The sequence below is a fragment of the Periophthalmus magnuspinnatus genome, chromosome 19 (assembly GCF_009829125.3).
Source record: "Periophthalmus magnuspinnatus isolate fPerMag1 chromosome 19, fPerMag1.2.pri, whole genome shotgun sequence".
NCBI lineage: Eukaryota > Metazoa > Chordata > Actinopteri > Gobiiformes > Gobiidae > Periophthalmus > Periophthalmus magnuspinnatus.
The window spans coordinates 14,153,793-14,177,717 of NC_047144.1; the positions used below are offsets into that span (position 1 = coordinate 14,153,793).

The 23,925-nt window shown below is 38.5% G+C and overlaps 1 protein-coding gene across 1 annotated transcript in view; it reads right to left on the reverse strand.

Moving 5' to 3' along the window:
* sdk2b (sidekick cell adhesion molecule 2b) overlaps window positions 1-23,925 on the reverse strand; it is a 599,022-nt gene that overhangs the window by 177,481 nt on the left and 397,616 nt on the right. The window contains exon 2 of the mRNA XM_055229370.1: window positions 11,775-11,934. Coding sequence (XP_055085345.1) covers window positions 11,775-11,934 — 160 coding nt within the window. The remainder of the gene's footprint in view (window positions 1-11,774; window positions 11,935-23,925) is intronic.

A 23,925-nucleotide genomic window follows, 5' to 3' on the forward strand; every position in this document is an offset into this window, starting at 1 on the left:
AGCTTTATGATTGGCAAACGGTCAGATTTTAATATAGCGCTTTTCTACATTCAAGACACTCAAAGCGCTTGACGTCAAGGAGCCACCCATTCATATACACATGCTGAAATTGCACCGACAACCTGTGGGTCAGTGGATTTGACCGCTCAGCCAATAACTTTAATGTCGAGAGTGGGATTCGAACCACAACGGATAAGAGGATAAACTATCTCCCAACTGAGCTATTGTCATCCATTCAAAAATGCAATGCGTTTGATATTTTAAGTACCCAACATCGTTTTTATACCACTTAAAATAATTAGCCAGGCAAACCAAATGTCATACTGGTTGATTTTTCTTTGTCATATGCAATTAAACCACAATTTGAATTTTGACGCACAATCAACATTATTTTCTCTTTGCATTTCCATTTTTGATTGAAACATACTTGATATTTTTTGACAGCTTCTCGTTATCGCAAGCTAATCAATAATTGCATGTTTTAAGGAGGCCTCTTCAAACCTGATTGTAGAGCCCTTTGCAATTCCACATGATGAGCAGACCGCCTTAAGACCTGCTGCCTGTTTACGACTCTTGTCTGGTGGAAAGGCGAACGCTGTCTGACCAGTGGAAATCAATGTTCGGTAATTCTGTACAGGCCCAAAGGGACAGAGCACATGCCATACGCCCAACACCATGTCCACACACGACAGATGGGCGGCGGTGGACACGAACACGACCTATGGCCAAACTGGTAATCAATACGGGTGTGTCTGTAGATTAGGGAGATATATAGGCATACTTATGTACTTACTGCAGTATTTCATGGTACCTACTATTCCTTGGTATTTATGTAATTTAATGTAATTTATCAGTTCAAGTTAATTGTATAGTACATTTAAAAACAACTTCAGCTGAACAAAGTGCTTCACATAAAAGTCAACAAAAACAAATGTACAGATCACATGATGCATAGGAAAAAAACAAAAACAATAAAACGCCAGCTTGTCCTGTCTAGTAGTAAATAAATAGTAATGCAACTATGTACCCGAACATTTCTGCAGTAATAAATGTAAAAATAATATTTTAAAAAAATACAAATTACAAAATACAAATTCTGAACCTAGAATTTTAAATATTTTGTTGACTTTGGAACAACCATTTTGTGATTTAAAGTGATAGTATGAAACATCACCTGCATGGTTCCATGGAAACAGACAGTTGGTGAAAATCATACTTCAGAACATCACCATGGAGATAGATATGTTTTATGCCAAATTCTTGAAGATTATAGCCAAAGAAATAACATTTTTTTAAAAACAAGCAGGTCAGGTTTGTGGAGATGCAAGCCCCACTCACAATAACGACGCATGTTTTCCAAGTTTTTTAGTGCAATTAACACATCCACAGTGAAAAAACATGCTTTTATTTTCGTCTGTTTTTTCTGCAATATTTTCGGTAAAATATATAATAATAAAAAATATAGTTATTACCTGTTATAACCCAATGTACTTTTATGCCAAAGGTACTGATAGATCTTTACCATTATAATTTCACACTCTGAAGATAAAGTTCATTCATATGATTTATTTTAAAATATATGACACATTGCCAACATTCTGAATTATTTCTTTTTATAAGTTTTCTTTGGCTGACAAAAAAGAAAGAAAAAGAAAGATCTCTCTCTGTATTTTTCTCTCTGTCTCAAGCCCAGTCAAACTTGATAGTCCAATCAGGCCCATTTTTTTCAGTGACACATGTGAAACGAAGGAGCTCATTGGTCACCTATGATTTACAAATAAAATCAAATTTCACCTCAGATTAACAGTGATTCTGAAGAGTTCCACAATGTTTTTCAGCCAACTATGATTTTTTGTAACCTTTTTTTCCGATACAGTTGGACCACGCGTGTCCCTGATTGGCTAATCCACCTGTCAATCATGCCCATTTGGAAACGTAAAGTATTGAAGAAATGTGTGTTCTGGATGCCAACCAAACCCTAATAAATATTTTTCATAACGTCACTTTCAAGGCACTCAAAACGCTTTACATCATGGAACCACTCACCCATTCACACACCAATGTACGCACACACTGGGGGCGTAGTGGGTTAAGTGTCTTGCCCAAGGTCACAACAACAGTATTGATCTGTGGGAGCTGGAATTGCACTGCCAACCTGAGTGGATTTGAACGCTCAACCAAAGATGTTTATGTTGAGATCAGGATTCGAACTGCCAACCTTTGGATCAGTGACCAACTAAGTTACTGTCACCCCCTGCTGCTAACCAACCCGTTTTCTTCACTGTTGACGTTGAGAAAGTAGCATTATTTACTACATTTGTACAAAGCACCTTGGAATTATATCAAAATTGTCCTGTAAAACACTGAATAAACAAATGTATTTTAAAAAACCATGTCGAACAAGATGGCACCCAAACGAAAAAGCTATTATCTCTCATTTTAAGTTTGAATAAAAGTGTCAATCCCTAAAGTGCTGCATATTTATCTCAATCTAACCATATTTGTGCGTACACTCCCACACTCCAATCACTATAACAACACTACAATGACATTCCATTATGCTTCCTGTCAAAAAGTTAATCTAGTTTTCTCTGTTTTGTGTCTGCTTTTCTTGTAAAAAAAAAAGCCAAGGTCAAATCAAAGGCACTGTTTTCCCCGTAGGAGTATAAAAGGAAATTATCGTTTTCATAATTTGACAGAGAGACAAGTCATTCAGAGCAAAGTGGTTGTCACTGTCAGTTCATAATAAAGTGACGATTCTGGTGATGTATTGGCTTCACTGGCAAATGTGTTCCTGACATGTACAGTCAGTCCTTCACTGTATGAGACGTGGGTTGAATGGAGTAACTATGAGCTTATAGCATAGACTGTTTATATAAATGGATGTAGCTAACCCTCTAGCCCAGTGGTCCCCAACCACTGGGCTGTGGACCGGTACCAGTCCGTGTATCAATTGGTACCGGGCCACCGGCCGTCCAAGAAATAATTAATTCTTTCCGTTGTATTTATTATCTGAGTCTGAATAATCGTTTATTTTGAAAAATATTTTATTTTGAAAAATGACCGGATTCTCTCGGTTACATTTCCGTCACTTGAGCGCCGACAACTTAATCACTTAGCGTTCCGACGGCCCGCGCGCGTATTGCATAATTTTACGCAGCAGTTTTGCGTTTTAAACATGACGAAACGGACAAAACAAAGGAAGTACGCGACTGAGGACACTGTGGATGTTTGTACAATTTAAACTAGAGGCATCTCGGACCCGGAGCGGTTCGTGGAACCGAGTGAAGATCTCATGATGGACTGAGGAGCAGAGGACCTTATGTTTTGATGGACTGGATGCTGTTCCTGATCGGTAAGCGTGGTTTATTCTGCTGTTGTGGGTCAAATGTGTATCATGTGTAATCATTAGCATTAGCTAATGCCAATCTGCGCCCCAAAGTGTATAAATGCTCAGCAGACAAACTCACAGTGATTCTGACACCTGTGGGTAAAACTATAGGGTGTGACCTTTACAAAGACCCCAAACTTGTGCATTTACTACTGAGGGTTCAATAATGGTGATTATTTTAATTTGGAGAGGTCAGAACAAAGGCAATTTCACCAAAATGACCCAGAATGCTAATTCCGCGCTAAATTTTCAAGCGTTGCCCGGTCCGCGGTGATAAAAAGGTTGGGGACCACTGCTCTAGCCGATGCGCTCTAAATAAAAAGTGATCATGGGCGTGCTTCCGGCTCCATCAACTCTGGCTTTAATTCACTTTCTACTAAAAAACGTGTCATTTTGGTCTTAAAATGTTCGTATTAACCCGCTCTACATGATCCTGGGATTTTAATTGAGCTATTATGTGCGTAAATCAAGATATGAACACTAATAACAGACAAATCAGGCGTCTTCTTTCCCCAAGGTTGCTCCCGGTAGGGTTAGCAACAGGTTTGATTGACAGTGTTGGCAAAGAGCCTGCCCCCTGCTAAACCATTGATGTGGGCGGGAAGGGGCGTAACCTTCAACAACCTCGCTCCGGACTGGCTCTTTGGTTACTGTGATACTCGCAGTCGGAATTCCACATATGGAATTTGGCTCCAAATTCATCCCTATAACCGCTAGCCTTGATGAGTTTAATTTGACTGGAGCCGAACACTATGGGTAACGTCACACTCACATAGTCCACTTCTTTATACAGTCTCTGGATTTATAGACAAGAATAAAGTTGCTGTTAAGGTGCAATGGGTAACTTTTCTCATGGAGGGTACATCACCTGCTTGTTACCATAGAGATGGCATCGCTCTGCCTGGAATGTAGAATAGTTTTAGAGTGTTTAATGTTACTGTTTAATGCAGTGCTTAAAATCAGTGGTGCAATAAAGTAAAGTAACAAAGTACTATAAACATTTTAGGTATCTGTACAGTACTGTAGATTTTAAAGTGGGTTCTTTTTATTTTTACTTCACTTCATTGGAGAGAATGCATCTGTACTTTCAACTCCACTTTATTTTTGAACTGGACTGAAAGGTAAATGTATTTTTTATTATCGTTTGAGACCTCTTGAAAATGCCAAACAGTATTTTTAGCACATTCGACGTTAGTATCAAAATCAATATATGTGAAGCCTTATAAGACTTCAAAATCTGCACAAAATACTTTCACGTTTTACTCTTTAAGTACATTGTTAAACAGGTACTTTAATACTTTAGATTTTTTTCATATGATAATTTCTTTGCTCCAGTATCTGCACTTTTACTTAAGTAACAAAACTATGTACTTGTTGGACCACAGGGACTGCTTAATAATGAAGTCCCTTAATGAAGTTGGAGGGTTAATTGGCCGAGTGGGGAGGGGGAGTGTGTCAGGTAAGTGCCCCCGAGGACTCGTGGTCATGTGATTCACGCTGTGCTGCCATGTTTTGTGCGCCAAGTCTGTTTAATTAATCACCAGCTGCTTAAAAAAATGACTAATTAAACAGAGATTAGCGAACGAGATAGCACATAACCCTTAAATGAAGAGAAGGTTAAATTTAGAAATAGTTAATTGGTATGTAAATCAGCAATGCAGTTAATTTAATAGTAATTAGTATGTGTTACAATTAGACCTTATAGGGGCAGTAGTTCACTCACATATAGGGTCTTCATTAGAGGTGGGTAGTGCTCAGTTACATTTATGCTGCTTGAGTAACTTTATAATAAAACTGTACTTCTTAAGAGTAGTTTTAATCTTACTTAATATATTTTATAGTGTAACAGTACTCTTAAAAGTTAACGTTTTGGATACTATTCCCACTAATAAAAGCTTTATGTTGACAAAGACATTTTTTTCATATTTTTGTGGTCCATTCTTTGAAAACATTACGTTTTGCTCATTTTTCTCTTCTCCCTGGCATTTAATACTTTACCCCCAAGAAACTACTATCTTAAATACTTGTTACTGCATTTGTATAGGCCTAATTTCTTGGACAACTACTTTGTACTTCCAATTCAGTATGATTATTTTGAGGTAATACTCTATTTAAGTACACCTATGTTTTTGTATGTACTATAAAAAGAATAAAAAATAAATAAATAAACAGCATCCAACATTTGGTAAATGTTTCAACCAAAATAATAAAAGTAAATAAATAAAATAAAATACAATAATAAATGGTCAACGTTTTATTTAGCGATTTACACCAAGGAACCACTCACCAATTCACGCACACATTCATACACCAGTGTACACAGACACTGGGGGAAAGGGCGGTTAAATGTCTTGCCCATGGACACAACGGCAGCATTCACCTGTGGGAGCTGGAATTGCACTGCCAACCTGTGGGTCATTGGATCATACCATTATACCAATGATTTTTTATGTCGAGAGTGGGATTTGAAGCTGCAACCTCCTGAGGAGTGGACAAAAACGCTACCAACTGAACTACTACTACTGCAACTACTACAACTGCTACTACTACTACTACTACTTTTGAAGGCACTAGTGTTGAACTAAACCTAAAATCCCCAGCTTTGTCTCGAAAAGATGAAACTTTTGATTGAAACAACTGACAAACACCTCCTGCAGGGGATTAAAAAATGCATGCGTCTTAATGCCAGCTGGAGCGGTAAACCACATTCGGTCAAACGTGTGTGTATCCAGCGATAAAATGTGTCACTCCGCATCACTTCCCTCGCCTCGGATCAGCCCCTCAGCATCATGGGTAATCGCAATGCCCACACACAACTCCCGGGATCGATCGAATGCCAGAGGACACAGGGTCAAGTCGTGCAGTGTCAATATTTAAAGCTGTTCGACACACGGGGGACCAGTGCCATGGCCTCATTAATATGGCCTATACGTATACGGGACAGACATGGACTACTGCTGAAGACAGGGACGACGCGGGACGGATCCCAAATGTGGATATAAACACATCGGGACAATTATAAAGCAAGGCGTGGGGTATAGGACCGCTACCAGTCAATTGTACAACTGCAGTATACCCCACTGCGAAACAACGACGCTATCTGCCATTTTAAAACAAGAATTGGATGTTGGTTTAAGGAAATAAGTACAAATTCAAATTGAAAAGAACTCGCCAATGTTGACATATTCAGACAATTATAAAGAAAAGGTTGGAGTATAGGGCCACTACTAGTAAATTGTACAACTGCAGTATAGCCTATTGCAATACAACAAGTCTATCTGCCATTTAAATACTTGATGCAATTGGATGTTGGTTGAAGGAAATAAGTAAAAATAGTAAAAAATCCAATTAAAAAACACTCCCAAATGTGGATATAAACACATTCAGACAATTAAAAGCAAGAGGTGGAGAATAAGGCCACTACTAGTCAATTGAACAACTGCAGTATGCAAAACAACGAGGCTATCTGCCCATTTAAAAACGTGATATAATTGGATGTTAGTTGAAGGAAATGAATAAAAAAATCCAAATAGTTTCAAACTGAGGACTAAGGACTGACATGAATGTTTTAGAAAATTATAAATCAATGGGGTATAGGGCTACAACTAGTCAACTGCAGTACACCTAACACTAAGCTTTTTGCCAAATAAAAACTTCTGCTTCAAAAAAAATCCAAATAGTTTCAAACAGAGAAGAACTCCCAAGTAAAATGTGAATATTTAAGATCATTTTATACATTTGTATTTTATTTTATGGTGTCGATATCGTCTCTATAGTGCAACTGTTGTATTTCCCAATGCAAAACGACAATAGCGTCATTATTGCAGTTCTGGGCTAGTCTTTTATTCATGTAGAGAGTTTATTGTGAAACGCTGTAAGATGCACTGTTTAAAACCATCTGTTTGAAGGAAGTGACAAATTGACAAGTTTATAAGAGTTTTTATTCAGTGTCAGGATGAGAAGATGTAACACACCCACACAATCGCACTAAACATCTACATAATACAGTACAACAAGGGATTTGACAGAGAAATATGAGCAATCTAATCACCTTCATCCAGGAGTTGCCGCGGGCGCCGCCATCGTCATTTGGGTTGTATTATTTTGCATTGAGCTGCTGATCTTGACCTCAAATAAGTTCCATATGTTGTATACATTGTACTACCAAGCCTCCCAGGGAATCTGTGTAGTGTTGACTCGCTGGTCACATGAACATTAAACATTTTACGCAAAACAACCTAATTTATATCATATTTTAGCGGCAAAACTTTTCTCAAATTTTCCACTGAAAGAAAGTGTGGTTTAGTAGCATTTAGAGGGAAAAGTGGTGAAATTAGCATATTCATACAACTCTTAATGATATCCACGCCTACTAGCATCCTGGCTCTATTGTTCTCTTTGTTTCCGTTGTTTGCTTTGGGTCTGAGGATGGTGTTATAGATGGCAGAAAGATGATGTCTAAGGCCCTCATTCCTGTTATAGGGTGTGAGATATTTTATTATTTACCAATTGTCATAGGGTGACTAACTTTTAAATATGATTTTCACGTCTGACAAAATAAAAAGATGATTTAATATTACTTACATCTCTATCTGATCATTTTTACAGGCTCTTTAGCTCTGTAATAATAGAACTACCTACTTTGACATTTGGAAGGAAACTGTCAGGGCTGTCAACATTTCACCAAAGCTTGGCGTGAGATTGCAGCGGGTCACAATCCCGGGTAGGCCTATATCTTCAGTGCTAGCGGATGTGCATGCTTTTTCACTGCTTCCTCCTCTGCCCAGCATATCACAAGTGCTATAGCCCCATATAGTTCACTTAAAACAGTGGGTTACATGGTACGCACTATTAGCAAATAGGCCTACATAAGATAGACAAGGAAACTGCAGCAAAGTCGATGTCAGATTTCCAGATATTACGAGCAGGCTGGATATGAAAAGTGGGAGGGGCCATATTGCTCCTTTTCAAAAGTGTAAACGAGCCAAATGTTGCAGCACAAAATTAGCCTTAGTTAAACCACAGACAGTCAGTTAGCCTATTGGGCATGGGCTCAGGGTGTACAGGAGAGGAGATTGTCAGCATCCCTGTAGTTTTTATAACAATATATAGCTGAGGAATGTACCTTTAAAGTACCTTAAAGTTTACAGACCATTGACTTATATAAAGTGAATCGTACAAGTGTGCGCTGGTGCGATCCACAGAGACACGGGTCATGTTCATGCTCAGTTAGATCAGATGTTTTACTCAAAAATGGTCAGAAAAGGGCTGTTTACTTTCCATAACTAAGGTTTTATTGAGGAGAAGCGCAAGCTACAAAGGGAGAGAAAGGGGATCGCTGCTCTGCACTCGCACTATAAGGTCAGGAGAGGAGGCTAATAAGATACACTTTTAGGTAAATAAAACAGCATATTATTTGTATGAGACAGTATCCCATTAGTTTTGCTGTTTTCAGTCTAAATAAACGGGTTGGATTTATTTTTCTATGTATTTTTTCCTAGTGTGGCATCAGAGTTAACAGTCCTGTATTGCTCATTTAACATTGTCATATATTGTTTAATATCAGTAGTGACAGTAGTCGCTTGTACAGGTCAGTTTTCACAGTTTGTCAATCCAAGTTTTATTTTTATTCCATTAAATTCATCAGTTTGACACTTTCAAATTTCAAACTTTTAAAAATGACTTATCTAAACTGAACGCACTTAATTTTTTGTTGTTGTTTTAAACCATTACACTTAAAATGTTCCAAAAAATGTCAATTTAAACGCCCTATGGTGCTCCTTGTATCACCCCGATACTGAAGTACCCCATCGGTGTCCTTCTACAAATCCCATCTGATGTTATCGCCCCCTAGAGACTGTTTGGAAAAGCCCTGCACCTCATCAACAACAATCTCAACAATGACCACATCTGTCTCACCTCCAGTCTACAACATTACAGCATGGATCAGCAAACTGAGTGTCAAACAGCTCTGCTCCCAATCCCCATGTACTGCAGAACACTCACGCCTCACTGCCTCCAAGATAAGACCTATACGTTTACCACATGATTACAATCTTAACCATTAAACCCACTTATCACCAAATCTAACCGTTCTTTTGCTTGTTTTGCTTGTTCGCAGCACTCCACCGGGGCTGATAAAGGTCACCAAGCCACTAGGGGGAACCGAGGAGTGAACAAGGGGAAGAGAAGCGGGAGAAAAATCCAGAGAAAACCGGAGATATTTCTTCATTTTGTGATTGGTGAGCGATGACAGGTTCGGTGTGAAAAACAGAGCGAGAAGTATTGTGACAAATGAAGGAGGGCAAAGGCGCAAATAAACCAGTAAAATGCGCAGGAAGGGACAGCTAACCTTTCACGGTAAATGTTTATAAATGGGGTTCTATTCTTCTCATATACAGATGTTTTTAGGGTTTGCTACGGTAGATTTGAATGGATGGCAGTTCGTGTTAAAATGCCCCATGGATTGTTATGTCTTGGTTAAAATAGTGAAAAGAAAATATGATTTTTGTCAACTGGACAAAAAGTTTTTGAGTGAAGATGTTCCGCTGCTCATCCAAGCTGCTTCTTCAGTTCTGGTCAGATTACTGATGGACACTGCCTTATATCTGTCTGAAGGGAGGAGCTAACTACACTGAAGCTAACACACCAGTTGTTTGCAGTTTTTGTTTGTTAGCTAGGTCTATTGAGCTATCTTAATCTAGCTAACAAACAGAAACTGGAAACAACACCTTGACCTAGCTAACAAACAGAAAGTGGAAACAACACCTTGAAACCGGAAACAACACCTTGACCTAGCTGGCAAACAGAAAGTGGAAACAACACCTTGATCTAGCTAACAAGCAGAAACGGGAAACAAGACCTTGACCTAGCTAACAAACAGAAACTGGAAACACCTTGACCTAGCTAACAAATAGAAGCTGGATACAACACCTTGACCTAGCTAACAAGCAGAAACGGGAAACAACACCTTGAAACTGGAAACAACACCTTGAACTAGCTGACAAAAAGAAACTGGAAACAACACCTTGACCTAGCTAACAAACAGAAAGTGGAAACAACACCTTGAAACTGGAAACAACACCTTGACCTAGCTAACAAACAGAAAGTGGAAACAACACCTTGAAACTGGAAACAACACCTTGAACTAGCTGACAAACATAAAGTGGAAACAACACCTTGATCTAGCTAACAAGCAGAAACGGGAAACAACACCTTGACCTAGCTAACAAACAGAAACTGGAAACACCTTGACCTAGCTAACAAATAGAAGCTGGATACAACACCTTGACCTAGCTAACAAGCAGAAACGGGAAACAACACCTTGAAACTGGAAACAACACCTTGAACTAGCTGACAAAAAGAAACTGGAAACAACACCTTGACCTTGCTAACAAACACAAACGGGAAACAACACCTCGACCTAGCTCACAAACAAAAACTGGAATCAACAGGTGTGTTAGTTTCAGTGCAGTTAGCTTCTCACTTTAGATAGCTAGTCCATCAGAACTCTGACCAGAACTGAAGAAACGGCTTGGACGAGCAGTGAAACGTCTTCACTCCTACAACTTTTTGGCCAGTTGACAGAGTAAAATTTTTCTTTTACTATGGACGACTGAGGGATTACACAGATGTCTTGGTTAAAACTGAATTCATATAACTCCTTCGGAGATACATTAATTACATCGAGGGTTGTCAAAAATAGATACCCAAATACTGATTAATCTAGATAGATAGTTTTATGAGAGTAGTATTGGTGGGTTTCAGACGACATCACATCATTCTATAGGCCAGGGGTGTCAAACTATTCTGCTATAGGCCGATAATATTTAACACAGACGAAGAAAACAAAAATTTATATTCTTAAAATTTTGTGTTTTGCTGGTAAATAGTGAGTTCTAGAAATGGTCAGGTTCAAGATATGTGAATTTACATTGTACACAAAGTACAATGTAAATAGGGAATACTGGCTCTTGCTCCCAGATGGAGAGTATTAGTGTGCTTGAAATATCCAAAGGTAAAGCTAAGGTATCCAGGTAAATTCCCAAATATTCAACATGATTATTTCTACACACCCGGAACTCACTATACTACAACAAAATCTGCATAAAGACATTCATTTCAGCTGCTCCACATTTATATCAAATAGTACTCTCCTATAGAATGTTGCGCCATCATCTGAAACCCAAAAATATACACATTAGACAAGGTGGGTGGGGTGAAGTGTCTTGCCCAAGAGGATTAAACCTCAAACTCTCTGGTTACGAGTCATCAGCTAACATCTTCCACCTAAGCCACTGCTTCCAAATGCTACAGAAAATCCTCTTACACTCTAATCTTACTTCTCATTCACATTGCCGGATTTCGCCGTGCTTCTTCTTACCTGTACTCCAGTGAAAAACGCGTCAGCTCCGTGTTGTTGTGGATCCATTTGAACTCTAGGGGCCAGCTGCCCTCTGCCATACAGGTCAACACCAGCCTGTTACGCTCCAGGTGCAACTGACTTCGCACTGGCTCCGTTTTAAAGTACGGCGGCACATCATCTGGAAGAAACAGAAGAAATTTTAAGGATTTTTTCCCAATAGCAAAAATATACGGATTTATATAATGTAAACGTGTGACAAATATTGCAACCAGACTTATGGAGTTTAAAAACACAGTGGAGCACTTCCTGTAATACCACATGACATCACAAGGTGGAACAGAGTGTTTTCAGTTTTGAGAGAAGAACTCATTAATGCATGCAGTTTTAAACATGTGTGAGTGGAACAAAATCCAACTCCAGGTCTGTTTGTGATGAGGAAACGACCTAACAGATCAGAAAAGAGCGTAATCTGGGTGTACTACGTAACATTTCAGTTTGTGAGTCTGTCTCTTGCTTGTCTCCATGTTTAAGCTTGAAATGTTCAGCAGTGCGACATTAAATGTTTGTACAGGCTTGGCCAAGTTATAGGTCAACTCAGCGAAGAGGCAAGCCCGCTCACAGTGAGAATGCATATTTTTTAGGTATTTTTGCGCAGTAAAAACTCCTGAAATTGAATATATGGGAAACGGATAAGTTAATGCCATAGTCTGGAAGATTTGACGCATCAACAGCTTACATTTTTTTGTTTTGATACCGATACTTTCAGTTTAAAAATCTGATACTCGATATCAACCAAATAGAACAGAGGTGAACATATGTATTTCCCTTAAACACAAAAACAGCATGAGGTAAAAAAAAATGATCCAAATGTGTGTTGAAATGACAGAACATCTTTGTAAAAATAAAAGTTAAATATTACAAGACGTTTTGAAGCAACATTGGTTAGTAAATTGTCTTATTACACCAATTTATGGACCAAAATGGGTCCAAAATGAACCAATATCTTAGAAGCCAATGTCCAATCCACTGAACTTTTCAATATCGCCGCCAATATCCGACACCAGTATTGTATCGGTGCATGGTCTTCAACATCGCCAATGACATCGCCAAAGAGGAAAGACGGCAGCAGACCCTTCACTATAAGAGTTACATCACACTTTTACATCAACCTCAAATTGAGAAAGACCAGACCAGTTCTTTTTGTCAAACAAGACTAACATTTTGCCTGTTGTAGCCGAAAACACTTTACTTTGTCAAACTTGGCAAACACGACTAAACCTCTTGAACAGAAGGCGAAATCGCTTGTTCGTGCTTCGTAACAGACCATAAACACAATACGTGGACCTATTTGAGGTTTGTGTCGGCCTATTACTAACAACGCAAACAACTCGAGAGCAACTTCTATCGAAAAGTTCAGGACGTATGAAATAAGATGGATTGGCCTTGGATATAAAGTTGGTGTCTTTCTCTATAGCCGGAGTTTGATAGAGCAGACAGAGAGGAGGGAAAGAAAGGCGTAAAATCCATTCTTCACTGTACCACCTACACATCGCTACGCTACATCTCTCGCTCAAGGCTTGGGCGAAGACGCGCAACCGAGAGACCAAAGCAAATGTTCCAAGCAAGCCATAATATTATAACAAGGTGTAGTAGATCATATGGATTTTAAAATATGTTGATAAGATCCAAATTTTGATGTGTAGAAAAGTAGAAGTTGGAAGTGTGTTGGAAACTGCAGAACTAGTGGGGTTTTTCAAGTTTGCAGTGGACAGTATTGATCAAAAGCAGTTCAATATGTTTTTAATAAAGTGCAATAAGCAAAGATTATGAATATTAACATGAATAACTTTAAAGTTCTCTGTAACTTTTCTCATGGAAGGTACGTCATCTGCTTGTTTCCATGGGAATGTTATTATTGAAGCCACCAGACCAACTTGATCTCACATGCTTTTTGTTTTTTTTGAGCAATAATGAAATAAATGCTAGCAAGATATGTTTAGCCATACTTTTTTTAGCTGTAGTTTTCCCAAATACCTCTACTAATAGACTTCTACTTTGCCTGAAATGTTCCATAGTATGAGATTAATCGTATAAATCACCATGGAGACAAGCAGGAGATGCCACCAGGCCAAGATATGGGCCAGATCAGTGTAGAGGCGAGTCAACTCTCAGCAAGTGTGTGTTTCTTAGGTATTTTTAAGCTATAAAAAACACACATAATTAAATAAATGCTAGATAAACAATTCTAATGCTGTACTTCAGCTCCCAAAGATGAATGCTGTCATTGTGCCATTGAGCAAGACACTTAACCCACCTCGCCCCAGTGTCTGCACACAGTGATGTATGAATGTGTGTGTGAATGTGAATTTAATATTATTTATCTATTTATTTATTTATCTATGTATTTATCTGTTATTTAACTATTTTTATTTATCATTTATTTATTTTTTATTCATCATTTATTTATTTTTTAGAATTTTAGAGTAGAATTTTTTGCCATAAACGGTAACGGCATGACCATAAATCATTAACAAGCAGGTGGTCGTAATGTTATGGCTGACTACAGTACACAGCACACCTTTTGTCGCTAACTATCGCTAACTGTCAGGGCGCTTTCAGGTGTTCATATCTCAACATTGATGGAGGAGTCAAGAAAGTGAAAGAGCCCTTCTGGATGATCATTGTAAATATAGCTCACATTAATTGGATGGTTGGTTAATATAATTATCAGATTGGATGATAATCAGGAGTTGGAATTAAACTGTCAAAATGATCTATAGCAGTGATATTTGGCGCTTCTAACACAGATTTAGCTTTAGAGGCAAGCGCGTACGAGACGAGCAGTGTGGAGGAAGGTAAAGAAAAGTACACACCTACATGAAAATAAAAGTTAGCTTAAGAAAAGAGTTAGACGAGAACATTGTGTGCAGTGTGCAGTGTTAATTTTATGTTAAAAAATATGTGTTTTTATCTTCCGCCATCTTTTTGGATTTGGATCACTAGACAATTCTCACCAGCATTATAACCGTGGAAATACCTGGTTGCCAAAGACGCCTGATTGTATAACAGGGAATCTGAGACTTTGTGGCTTAAAATTGAAATGCCAAATTGGAGTTTTGTAAGTTGCAAGCACTCCATCAAATATATTCTATAAAAAAAAAAAAAAAAAAAGATCAAGTTTTTGAATTTCAATCTTGCTCTTGTTCCCTGATGCTTCTATTACACAAACTGTGCAGTGTAAACCAACAGAACATATTGATCTGAATTTTACTAGTCATTTTGAAACTATCTTGACAAATAAATCAAGCCGCGTTAAAGGGGTCTTTGGAACTTTGAAATCAATGTTTAGATTTCTCTCAACCAGTAAAGCACAGAAAGTGGCATCATTTTTCCGGTGCCTAGAACAATGCGGAGAACAGTGCGGTGTAAGGCTGCTAATCATTGGAATATGTTACCTCTCCTTAACCAACAGATGTTTTAAATCAAGTGTGTCAAACTCAATTTCACCGAGGGCCGCATCAGCAAAATTTGGTTTGTCTCAAATTTGCAAAGATATATATATAAAAAAAAGTCTGTGTAACTGCGTAACTCCTGATAAACTGACATTTTAAGACAGTCATACATTTAAATTTACCTTGTCGCGGGCCACATAACATGACATGGCGGGCCGCATTTGACCCCTGGGCCTTGAGTTTGACACGTGTTTTAAATTGCTATTTTTAACGACAAAACCATGGTAACAACTTATAAGGATCCATATGGTCCAGCGAACTTATCAGAATACTGTTAAAGCAAATATAACAAGACATTACAGATGCCTTGATATAAATAATGAATAATAATACACTCAAAGACGCTTTACAGTGAATTCCTCATTTTCTCCACACTACTATTTTAGTCACAGTTGCCCTGGACCAGGCTGACGGAAGCGAGGCTGCCAATCTGCGACAAACACTCACTCGCGCCATTTTTCATTCTAGGCAACATGGGTGAAGTCTTGCCTAAGGACACAACAGTTTTTGCCACTGGCGCCCCACTCTAGGATCTGGTATTCTCAGTGGTCTCCCATCCAAGTACTCACCTGGATTTGGCTTCTGAGATCTAACGAGAGCTTCTGTGTGCATAAAACAAAGGCTACTAAACTGTAAATAAAGAATATCATCTCACATTGACCCCTTTTCCAACAACCTTGCAAGAATCATCTCTAGCATAAAGCATAAAGTTTGCGCAAAATACCCAATATTGATCCAACACACACTGAACTCGTGTTTCTACAACCACACAATTTTAATTCATTTTTTAGATCGTACTATTCTTTCTGCTAAAATCCAATTCCTCATGTGTGAAACTGGCCTAAACCCTCAGCTTGGGAGAGGAATAAGTAGCTAATCCGAAAGTTACACACAAACCGAAACCTATCTCTGCAAGAAGAATTCACAATGAGTCTAAGAAAGCGTGCAATCTACAGGTAAAGCAATGGAACTATAATGGAAAAGACACTTTAAACTGATGAATGAATAGAATGTAAGGGATTTTAGGAGAACGTGAATGAATAATAATAATAATAAATGTCCCGGAGCAGTGGAGTTTAAAGCAATAGGCTTGTTGGAAAAGAATCCTGGTTTAAAAATGAGATGTGAAATTGATTGGACCAAAAGCAAACGACTGATTTTTCCTCTGCGACAAAAGATTGGGTTTAATTTTTGATAGTGTGATTAGACAAGAGGGTCATGTGAGATGAGGTGAGTAGTTTGCAAATTCGCCCTTGGATTGATTTTGTTGCATTTGTAGTCAACAGCACATTACCATAGCAACCAACAATAACAATAATGGACTATGTGTTGTTTTTTTTTATTTTTTCTATTTAAAAATCCAGTTCTGTCAATTGGACAAAAGTTTTAAAGTGAAGCCATCAGGAATCTGACCAGAACCGAAGAAGCCACTTGGATGATCAGCGAAACAATTTTTACAATTCTGTACTATTCAATTTCAAAGGTGCACGATGTAGCTTGTTCGTTTGATTGTTAAGATACCATTGTCCCCATGGAGATCTTTTTTTTTTACCTGAAATGTGCACAGTATGGCATTGTATCCTGCAGTTATTGATTTTAGCTGAACTACATATTGAATAACATGCAGAGAGAAGCTATTTGAGCATCTGTGAACGAGAAAGATGTCTGAACTAGATCTGACACAAGTTTGATTTCTTGGCTTCTTCAGATGTCATGATGCTTCCAACAATCTGCTTGAAGTATTCGTCACAATGTCCCCGGCCATTTTCAAAGGGAACCGTTCCAGACTGATAAATGTGTAGAACTCAAGAGTCGTGAACATATATCAGTGCCAGTCTGGAGTTAGCAAGGTTATAGAGTAGCTAACCTTTATACGGCATACAAGACCGAAGTTTGACCAGAAGTTGGCTGATGACAACTATATCACTGACAGTAGCAAAAGCCGAAATTTAAATCTGTCAACTGGACAAATCGTTGTAGAAGTGAAGACGTTTCACTGTTCATCAAAGCCGCTTCTTCAGTTCTGGTCAGCAGCAAACGTCTTCACTCAAACTGCATCTGCATCCGCCAACTGGACGAGGATTTTGGATTTTGCTATGGGTCAGACCTGGACGACTAAGGGATTACGCCTACATCACTGACTATAATATCACTCATTATAATCTTGTGTATTTAATAAATCTCACTTCCAAGTTCCATTAATTTTCTGCATAGACTTTTCAGAAAAAAAAATCAAATAGTAAGAGTTCAAAGGTGGTGGTAACTAATCCATAACACGGTTGGTTTAAATAAAATTATACATTAGTTACCACATACCTGATTAGAGCAAGCTTTCAAACTCTATACAGTATATACATATATTTTTACAGAAAATCTATAGGAAAAAACTAATAGAAAATTCACTTCCAGTACCAGAGTGTGGGTGTTCACTGTTGAGCTCCATTTCCACCACAAACCAAACCAACTGAACACTACACTGGCAAAACCAACACACATTAAGCATTGATGGTGGTTATCATGGAGACGACCTCTGTTTCTGGTCTGTCTCTGCAGTAGGTCTGGTCTGTGGGGCTGCGACCCCCCTCCCCACTCCCCCTCTGCTCCTGATCCACAGATAGCGCTGATGAGCTCTCGTGCACTTCCTAATGAGGCCACCGCTCTGATCCTCATCACTGTGATCAATGCTGTCTGCAGAATCACACTACTCCACCGGGATGCTCGGGTATTGAGTACACTATTGGCATTTACTTTGAGTGGGTTTTACGGTACAGGGTGGTAAGAGTTTTAGAGGCATTCACTGGCAGCCTGATAACATGAGCTTGGAAATGTTTAAAAGGGACATATTATGCAAAATTTATTTTTTTTTGTTTTGTTTTGCCATGTATTTGAGGATTAAGCGCCCAGAAAACTTCAATTTTCACCTACCCCCTATCTCCACCCACAGCTCTGTACCCATATGTGTTTATTCAAATAAATCCTGAATGACACATGGACATTTTTCAGTAATAAAAACACTGCAGTTTTGAACAGGAGGTCAATGGATCTGTTCCTGAAAATCTGTTTTGGAAGAATACTGCAGTTTACTATGAACAAAATGTAAACACAGTAACTATATCTGTTTATTTATTTGATAGGGGCAGTGCATATTAATGAACATCTGTAGTTACAGTGTAAATATGCCAGATTATAGCGAAGGGGCTAATTCCCATCTGTTGTCCCGATGCAGATGACAGGAGATGTTACGGTTTAATGCTAAATATCTCCACAAAAGGCTTAATGCATCTTCTTTAACCCTGTAGCAGCGGATGATATCATCGCCGATAGAGCGCGGTTGTGGACTTTCCATTACTGTAACTCCACAACCAATTGTGCTTCATGTAAATTCAAACAGCATCTCAAAGCAGAGACATGGGGCTCTTTAAATATTTTACTGTCATTACGGTAATCTGCTTACGTTGTCCCTCGAAGATGCCCAATCAGAGCGCAGGTGCTGTGGGGATTTTCCCAGTCAATTATTTATTTTTATTTATTTTTATATGTCAAAGGAAAAATATGAATATGTAAAATAGAGGAAGTTATGTGAAAAAATGCAGCACATTCTGATACTTCCTTTAACAGGCTTTTTATGGCTAAAAAAGAATAAAAGTCTAGGCGAGCTACACTGGTCTATAATGTGCTCAGTCCTTAAAGGGTTAATGAGTTTTTATGCCAGTCAAAATGAAAAATTACAAAATTACAAGTAAAAAACCCACAGACAAATATAAAATGTGTCAAGTATGGGGTAAAAACATACATTCAGATGATTGTAATATTGTGGAACGTAATGTGGAAATATATTTCGAAATGTGTTTTTGAGATTATATTTAGCCCAAAATATTGTTCAATGATATAAATGGTAAAGGGTCACATTTTTATATAGCGCGTTTCCACCTTTAAGGCACTCAAAGCGCTTTACATCAAGGAATCACTCACTCATTCACTCACACATTCACACATATTCATACACCAATATACATCTAAGCTACAGTCGCCCATTATATAAATAAAAGTGTGCAAGTTGCGAAATGATTTTGAAATAAAGAACAAGATTATCCTTGTATATGCTACGTGACAATACCATTTTTTATCTCCCACGCTCAAAGTAATTACATACGTTGCTTGAAAAATATTTTGTTCCTTCATATCATCCACTGAACTTGAAATCCAAACCGTCTGATAAACTTTGACCCAAACAATCAGATTATACTTAGCTCAAACAACTGGATGTGGCATTGAGAATTGACAAAAGCTTTCAACCCAATAACAACTTAACTCTATATTTGAAATAGACCTATTAGTTTATTACCTGACAGCTACTCCTACACAAACCCAATTATGGCTGACTTTCCAAGGACTATCAATTCTGTAATGTAATGGCAAACACACATAGACTATTGAATATAATGCTGGCGGCGCCTTCTGAAGCAATTACAACGTGGATATGGGGCTACTCATTTGCATATAGCACAGTTAGTTCTCCCTTGGGTGCTGGTCTTGGGTCGACGGTATGCTATGGTTCAGCAGGACCCCCAATTTGGCGTGTGCATTCCAGCTACCTCATTATAGAAACAGTGCCAGGTACAAATGTCTGCCTTGGAGGTGAAAATGCCTAATTGAGAAGAACTCCTAGAATTCATTTTTACAATAACTTGAACTATAGCGAGAAGGGACATATTGCCAATTTTCAGTTTTAAAGAAGACGTATTGTGCTTGTGTCTGCTCTATAGCTATGATCTGTGACACCCGTGGATCATTAGGTTATAATTTGCACATTTTAAATTGCAATATAACGTTGCCGAAAACGTTTTTGTTTTTTTTAATTTTATTTATAACCAAATGACTACATAAGGCAGCAGAATCCTATGTGTATCACCGATTAAGACAATGAACTTGGAGAACGAAGTAAGTCTAGACCTGTGGCATTGAAATGAGGATTGATCTGCAATATGGCGTCTTGAAAAGATTGCTTAAACATGCATGAATCACTCCAAAAATAAATCCTGCGGGGAAACAACTATAACACATTTAAAATGTTGAAAAAGTTGATTTTGCATACTAGGTCTACGTTTAAGAAGGACAATTTGACCCTGTACTCTTGTGATTCATTAATGGGGCTTCGAATGAAAAACTTTACAAGTGAACATATTTCTGTAAAAGAGCATAAGTTATGAAATATGCCATTAGATTCTGTCATTTTCAGCGACCTTGATTTAAAACCGTCTATAATTGCTATTTGTATTCACGTGAATTACCTCTTTCAGGTGCTCTCTGTTGGGTAACTGATTGGCTGTCACCGTAGACTCACTGTGCATTTCAATTTCTGGATAATAAAAGGATAAATATTGCAATATAGAAGGTAGTTGAGTAGGTCTGAAGCAGTGGATTCTAGGACCCATATGTTGCCTGGTTTTTCTTCCATTGCAGACTTGGTTTAGTCCTGTTCTTGTCCTGGTTTAGTCCTGTTCAAGTCCTGGTTTAGTCCTGTTCTAGTCCTGGTTTAGTCCTGTTCTAGTCGAGTTTTAGTTTTGTATTCAGATCTAGTTCAGTTTTGATATGGCGTTTGGTAAAGGCGACCTATTGAAGTCTGATCTGTATGAGCCTTGGAATGATCTCAAAGCATGGTTATTTTGTCCACATTACACCAGCAGAGGGCGCTAAGACTGCATCTGTGGGATCATTTGTAGCTTTTGTCAAAAACATGGTTCACGCTGTGTTGCCATTTTGACTTTTGAGTTCAGGAAAGGGAGACAATGGCACAACCCCACATTTATTTTTGATGAGGATGCAACATTTTGAGAAGGTTAAAGTTTCAAACCTTAAAAATGCATGCCTTGAGGTCTCCCGATGCTTAAAGGGCACTATGTAACTTTCCTCCGCTTTTTGCTTCGCCTGATATGTTTCGTAAAATGGTGCTAAACATATCCATCTCTATGGACACGAGCAGGTGATGCTTATAAGTCAAGTTAAAGGTCAGATCTACGGAGAGGTGACCTGACCCATAGTAAGAATGTATGTTTTTCAAGGTATTGTGAGCTATAACACCATCCATGATTGAATGAACACATGATAAGTTTAATGCCATGGTGTTTAACAATACAAGTAAAGCAATAATATATCCATGGTGACCTATCCCCTACCACAAAAGTTACATTCACTAGTAGTGGCTTTGTTGTATAATTCTGCATCAGAAATATCAGGTAAAGGCGCTGTCTTCCTACCAGTGGAGGCAGGACAACAGTGTCGTCTACAGTTCGACTTCTCCAGGACAGTATCCCAGGTCCTCTTGTCCCAGTTTAAAGTCCCATGGGCACATTTGCGTATTTCGATTGCCTCCTTGATCCAATAAAAGTGTTTGAGAACCACATTATGGACTGGGACAGAGCAAACATCATTGAGACGCAGGACAACAAACATCGCCCTTGGATTAAGGACGCAATGGAAATATGGAAACGTGCCCACGAGACTTTAAACGGGAACAAGGGGCCTTTTCACTCTCACACACCGGGGATACAGTTCCGAAGAAGCTAAACTGCAGGTGGCGCTGTTGTCCTGCCTCCACAAGTAGGAAGACAGCGCAAAAACCTGTTTAAATCAGCTGACTGGACACGTTACAGCAACATCACGTGACCAATCTGAGGAAGAGCACTAGAGAGTCAAAACTGTCAGGTATGAAAACAAACTAAACTTTGGCCTGACAGAATATATTCACCTTATTCCAGGAGTTGCCGTGGGCGCCGCCATCGTCATTTGAGTTGTATTATTTTGTACAGGGCTGTCGATCTTGCAAATAAATTCTATATGACTACGGTGCCATTTTAAAGCTTCCCAGAGAATCGGTGCACTGTTGACTTGTAGTTGCACATAAACATTGAACAATTGACACAAACCAACCTACTTTATATAACATTTTAGCACTGAAACATTTACCAAATTCTCCATTAAAAGAAACAGGATTTCCACGTAACCGGAAGTGCTACTACAAAGAAAGCGCGATTTAGTTGCATTTACGGAAAAAGTCAGGAGGGCAGAAGAAGGTCAATATATTTTAAAAAAAGGTTAGAATCACATATGTATTGCTGTTATATGCATCTACCATAGTTTCCAGGGAGAGGTATCTTGTTATTCTTGTTCATACCACACTATATCTTCACACATGACACGGCCTCTCCACCCCAGACTGTATTTACACTGAAGTCCAGTTGCCTTTACACCGACACATATATAGAGGCTACACTTTACCCGCTCCCTCAAGGCTGCAGTTTTGCTTATGGAGTGAAAAGACCGCACACCTCCTCTCCCCTTCCTCTCCGCTCGCCGTCCTGAGGGGCTCTGTGCTTCTTCTGAACCAAACATGCATATTTCAACAACAGCCTACGGGCTCCACGCACCGCTACAGAAATAACAGGTGACTTATTTTGGCAGAATTCTGGACTAAACAAGTTTGATTAGACACAACTTTATGAAAACTGACAGGGGAAGGGAAACAGAGGCCGAGTCACTTTTTGGGCAGAACTATGTCAAGTGAAAGATATGATAAGCTGCGTTGTATGTGCTACTAAAATAAAACACAAATATTCACAATCATATATAAAGTCCATTATATTATATTCACCTTAATCTAAAAGTCGCAGTGGGCGCCGCCATTGCTGTTTGGGTTGTATTATTTTGCATGGAGCTGCCGATCTTGACAGTAAATACGTTCTACAGGGTCTACAGAGCCGTTTTAAAGCTTCCAGAGAATCAGTGCAGCGTTAACTTGTTGGTCACATGAACTTAGAACGTTTTACACAAATGAATCTACTTTTGATCATCTTTTAGCAGCACTTTTCCCAAATTCTTCATTGGAATGAATGGCATTCCTGCTTAACCAGAAGTGCCACCACAAAGAAAGCACGTTTTAGTTGTATTTATGGCAAAAGTTGGGCGGGGCCATATAAGGTCAATATTTTCTGTTATAAAAGGGTGTGTGATGGTTAATCGATGATTGTGCCATAAGTGCGGAAGTAATTTTTGATTATTTAATTTATGATGTTTACATACACATACATTTTACTGATAATTTGCCATCTTTGGTTGGAAAAATGTGTTCTTTAAGTCAAATTTATTAAATGCATGTTAGTCATGAGTGTGAATCAATATTTGCTGTGTGTATTTCCAGGTAATTTCCAGGATGTCATCAACACTTTCAAGATGATCTCTTTATCAAATCCTCTGTTTAAAGAAAAATAGTTTCTTTTATCTACAAAGATTATGCCTGGCAGATCCCGAATGATATCAGTCTGTATTTGTTTTATACTGCTCCATCACATCTCGAGTCCGACCAAACGTCCAATCAGATTTGTTTTCTTCAGTGACTCCTGCGAAACGAAGTAGCTCATTGGTCACCTATGATTTACAAACAAAATTACATTTCTCTCACCTCAGATTAACAGAAATCTGCCATGTTTTTCAGCCCCTTGTGGTATGTTTCCCTTTCTTTTTACCTTATACCAGTATTTCTATTACTACTGTGATTACTACTATAACTATTACTACTAGTTCCACAACTTCCACTGTTATAATGACAAATACGATGGCCATTACTACAATTTATGCAGAACTAAACATAGCGTTCTTGT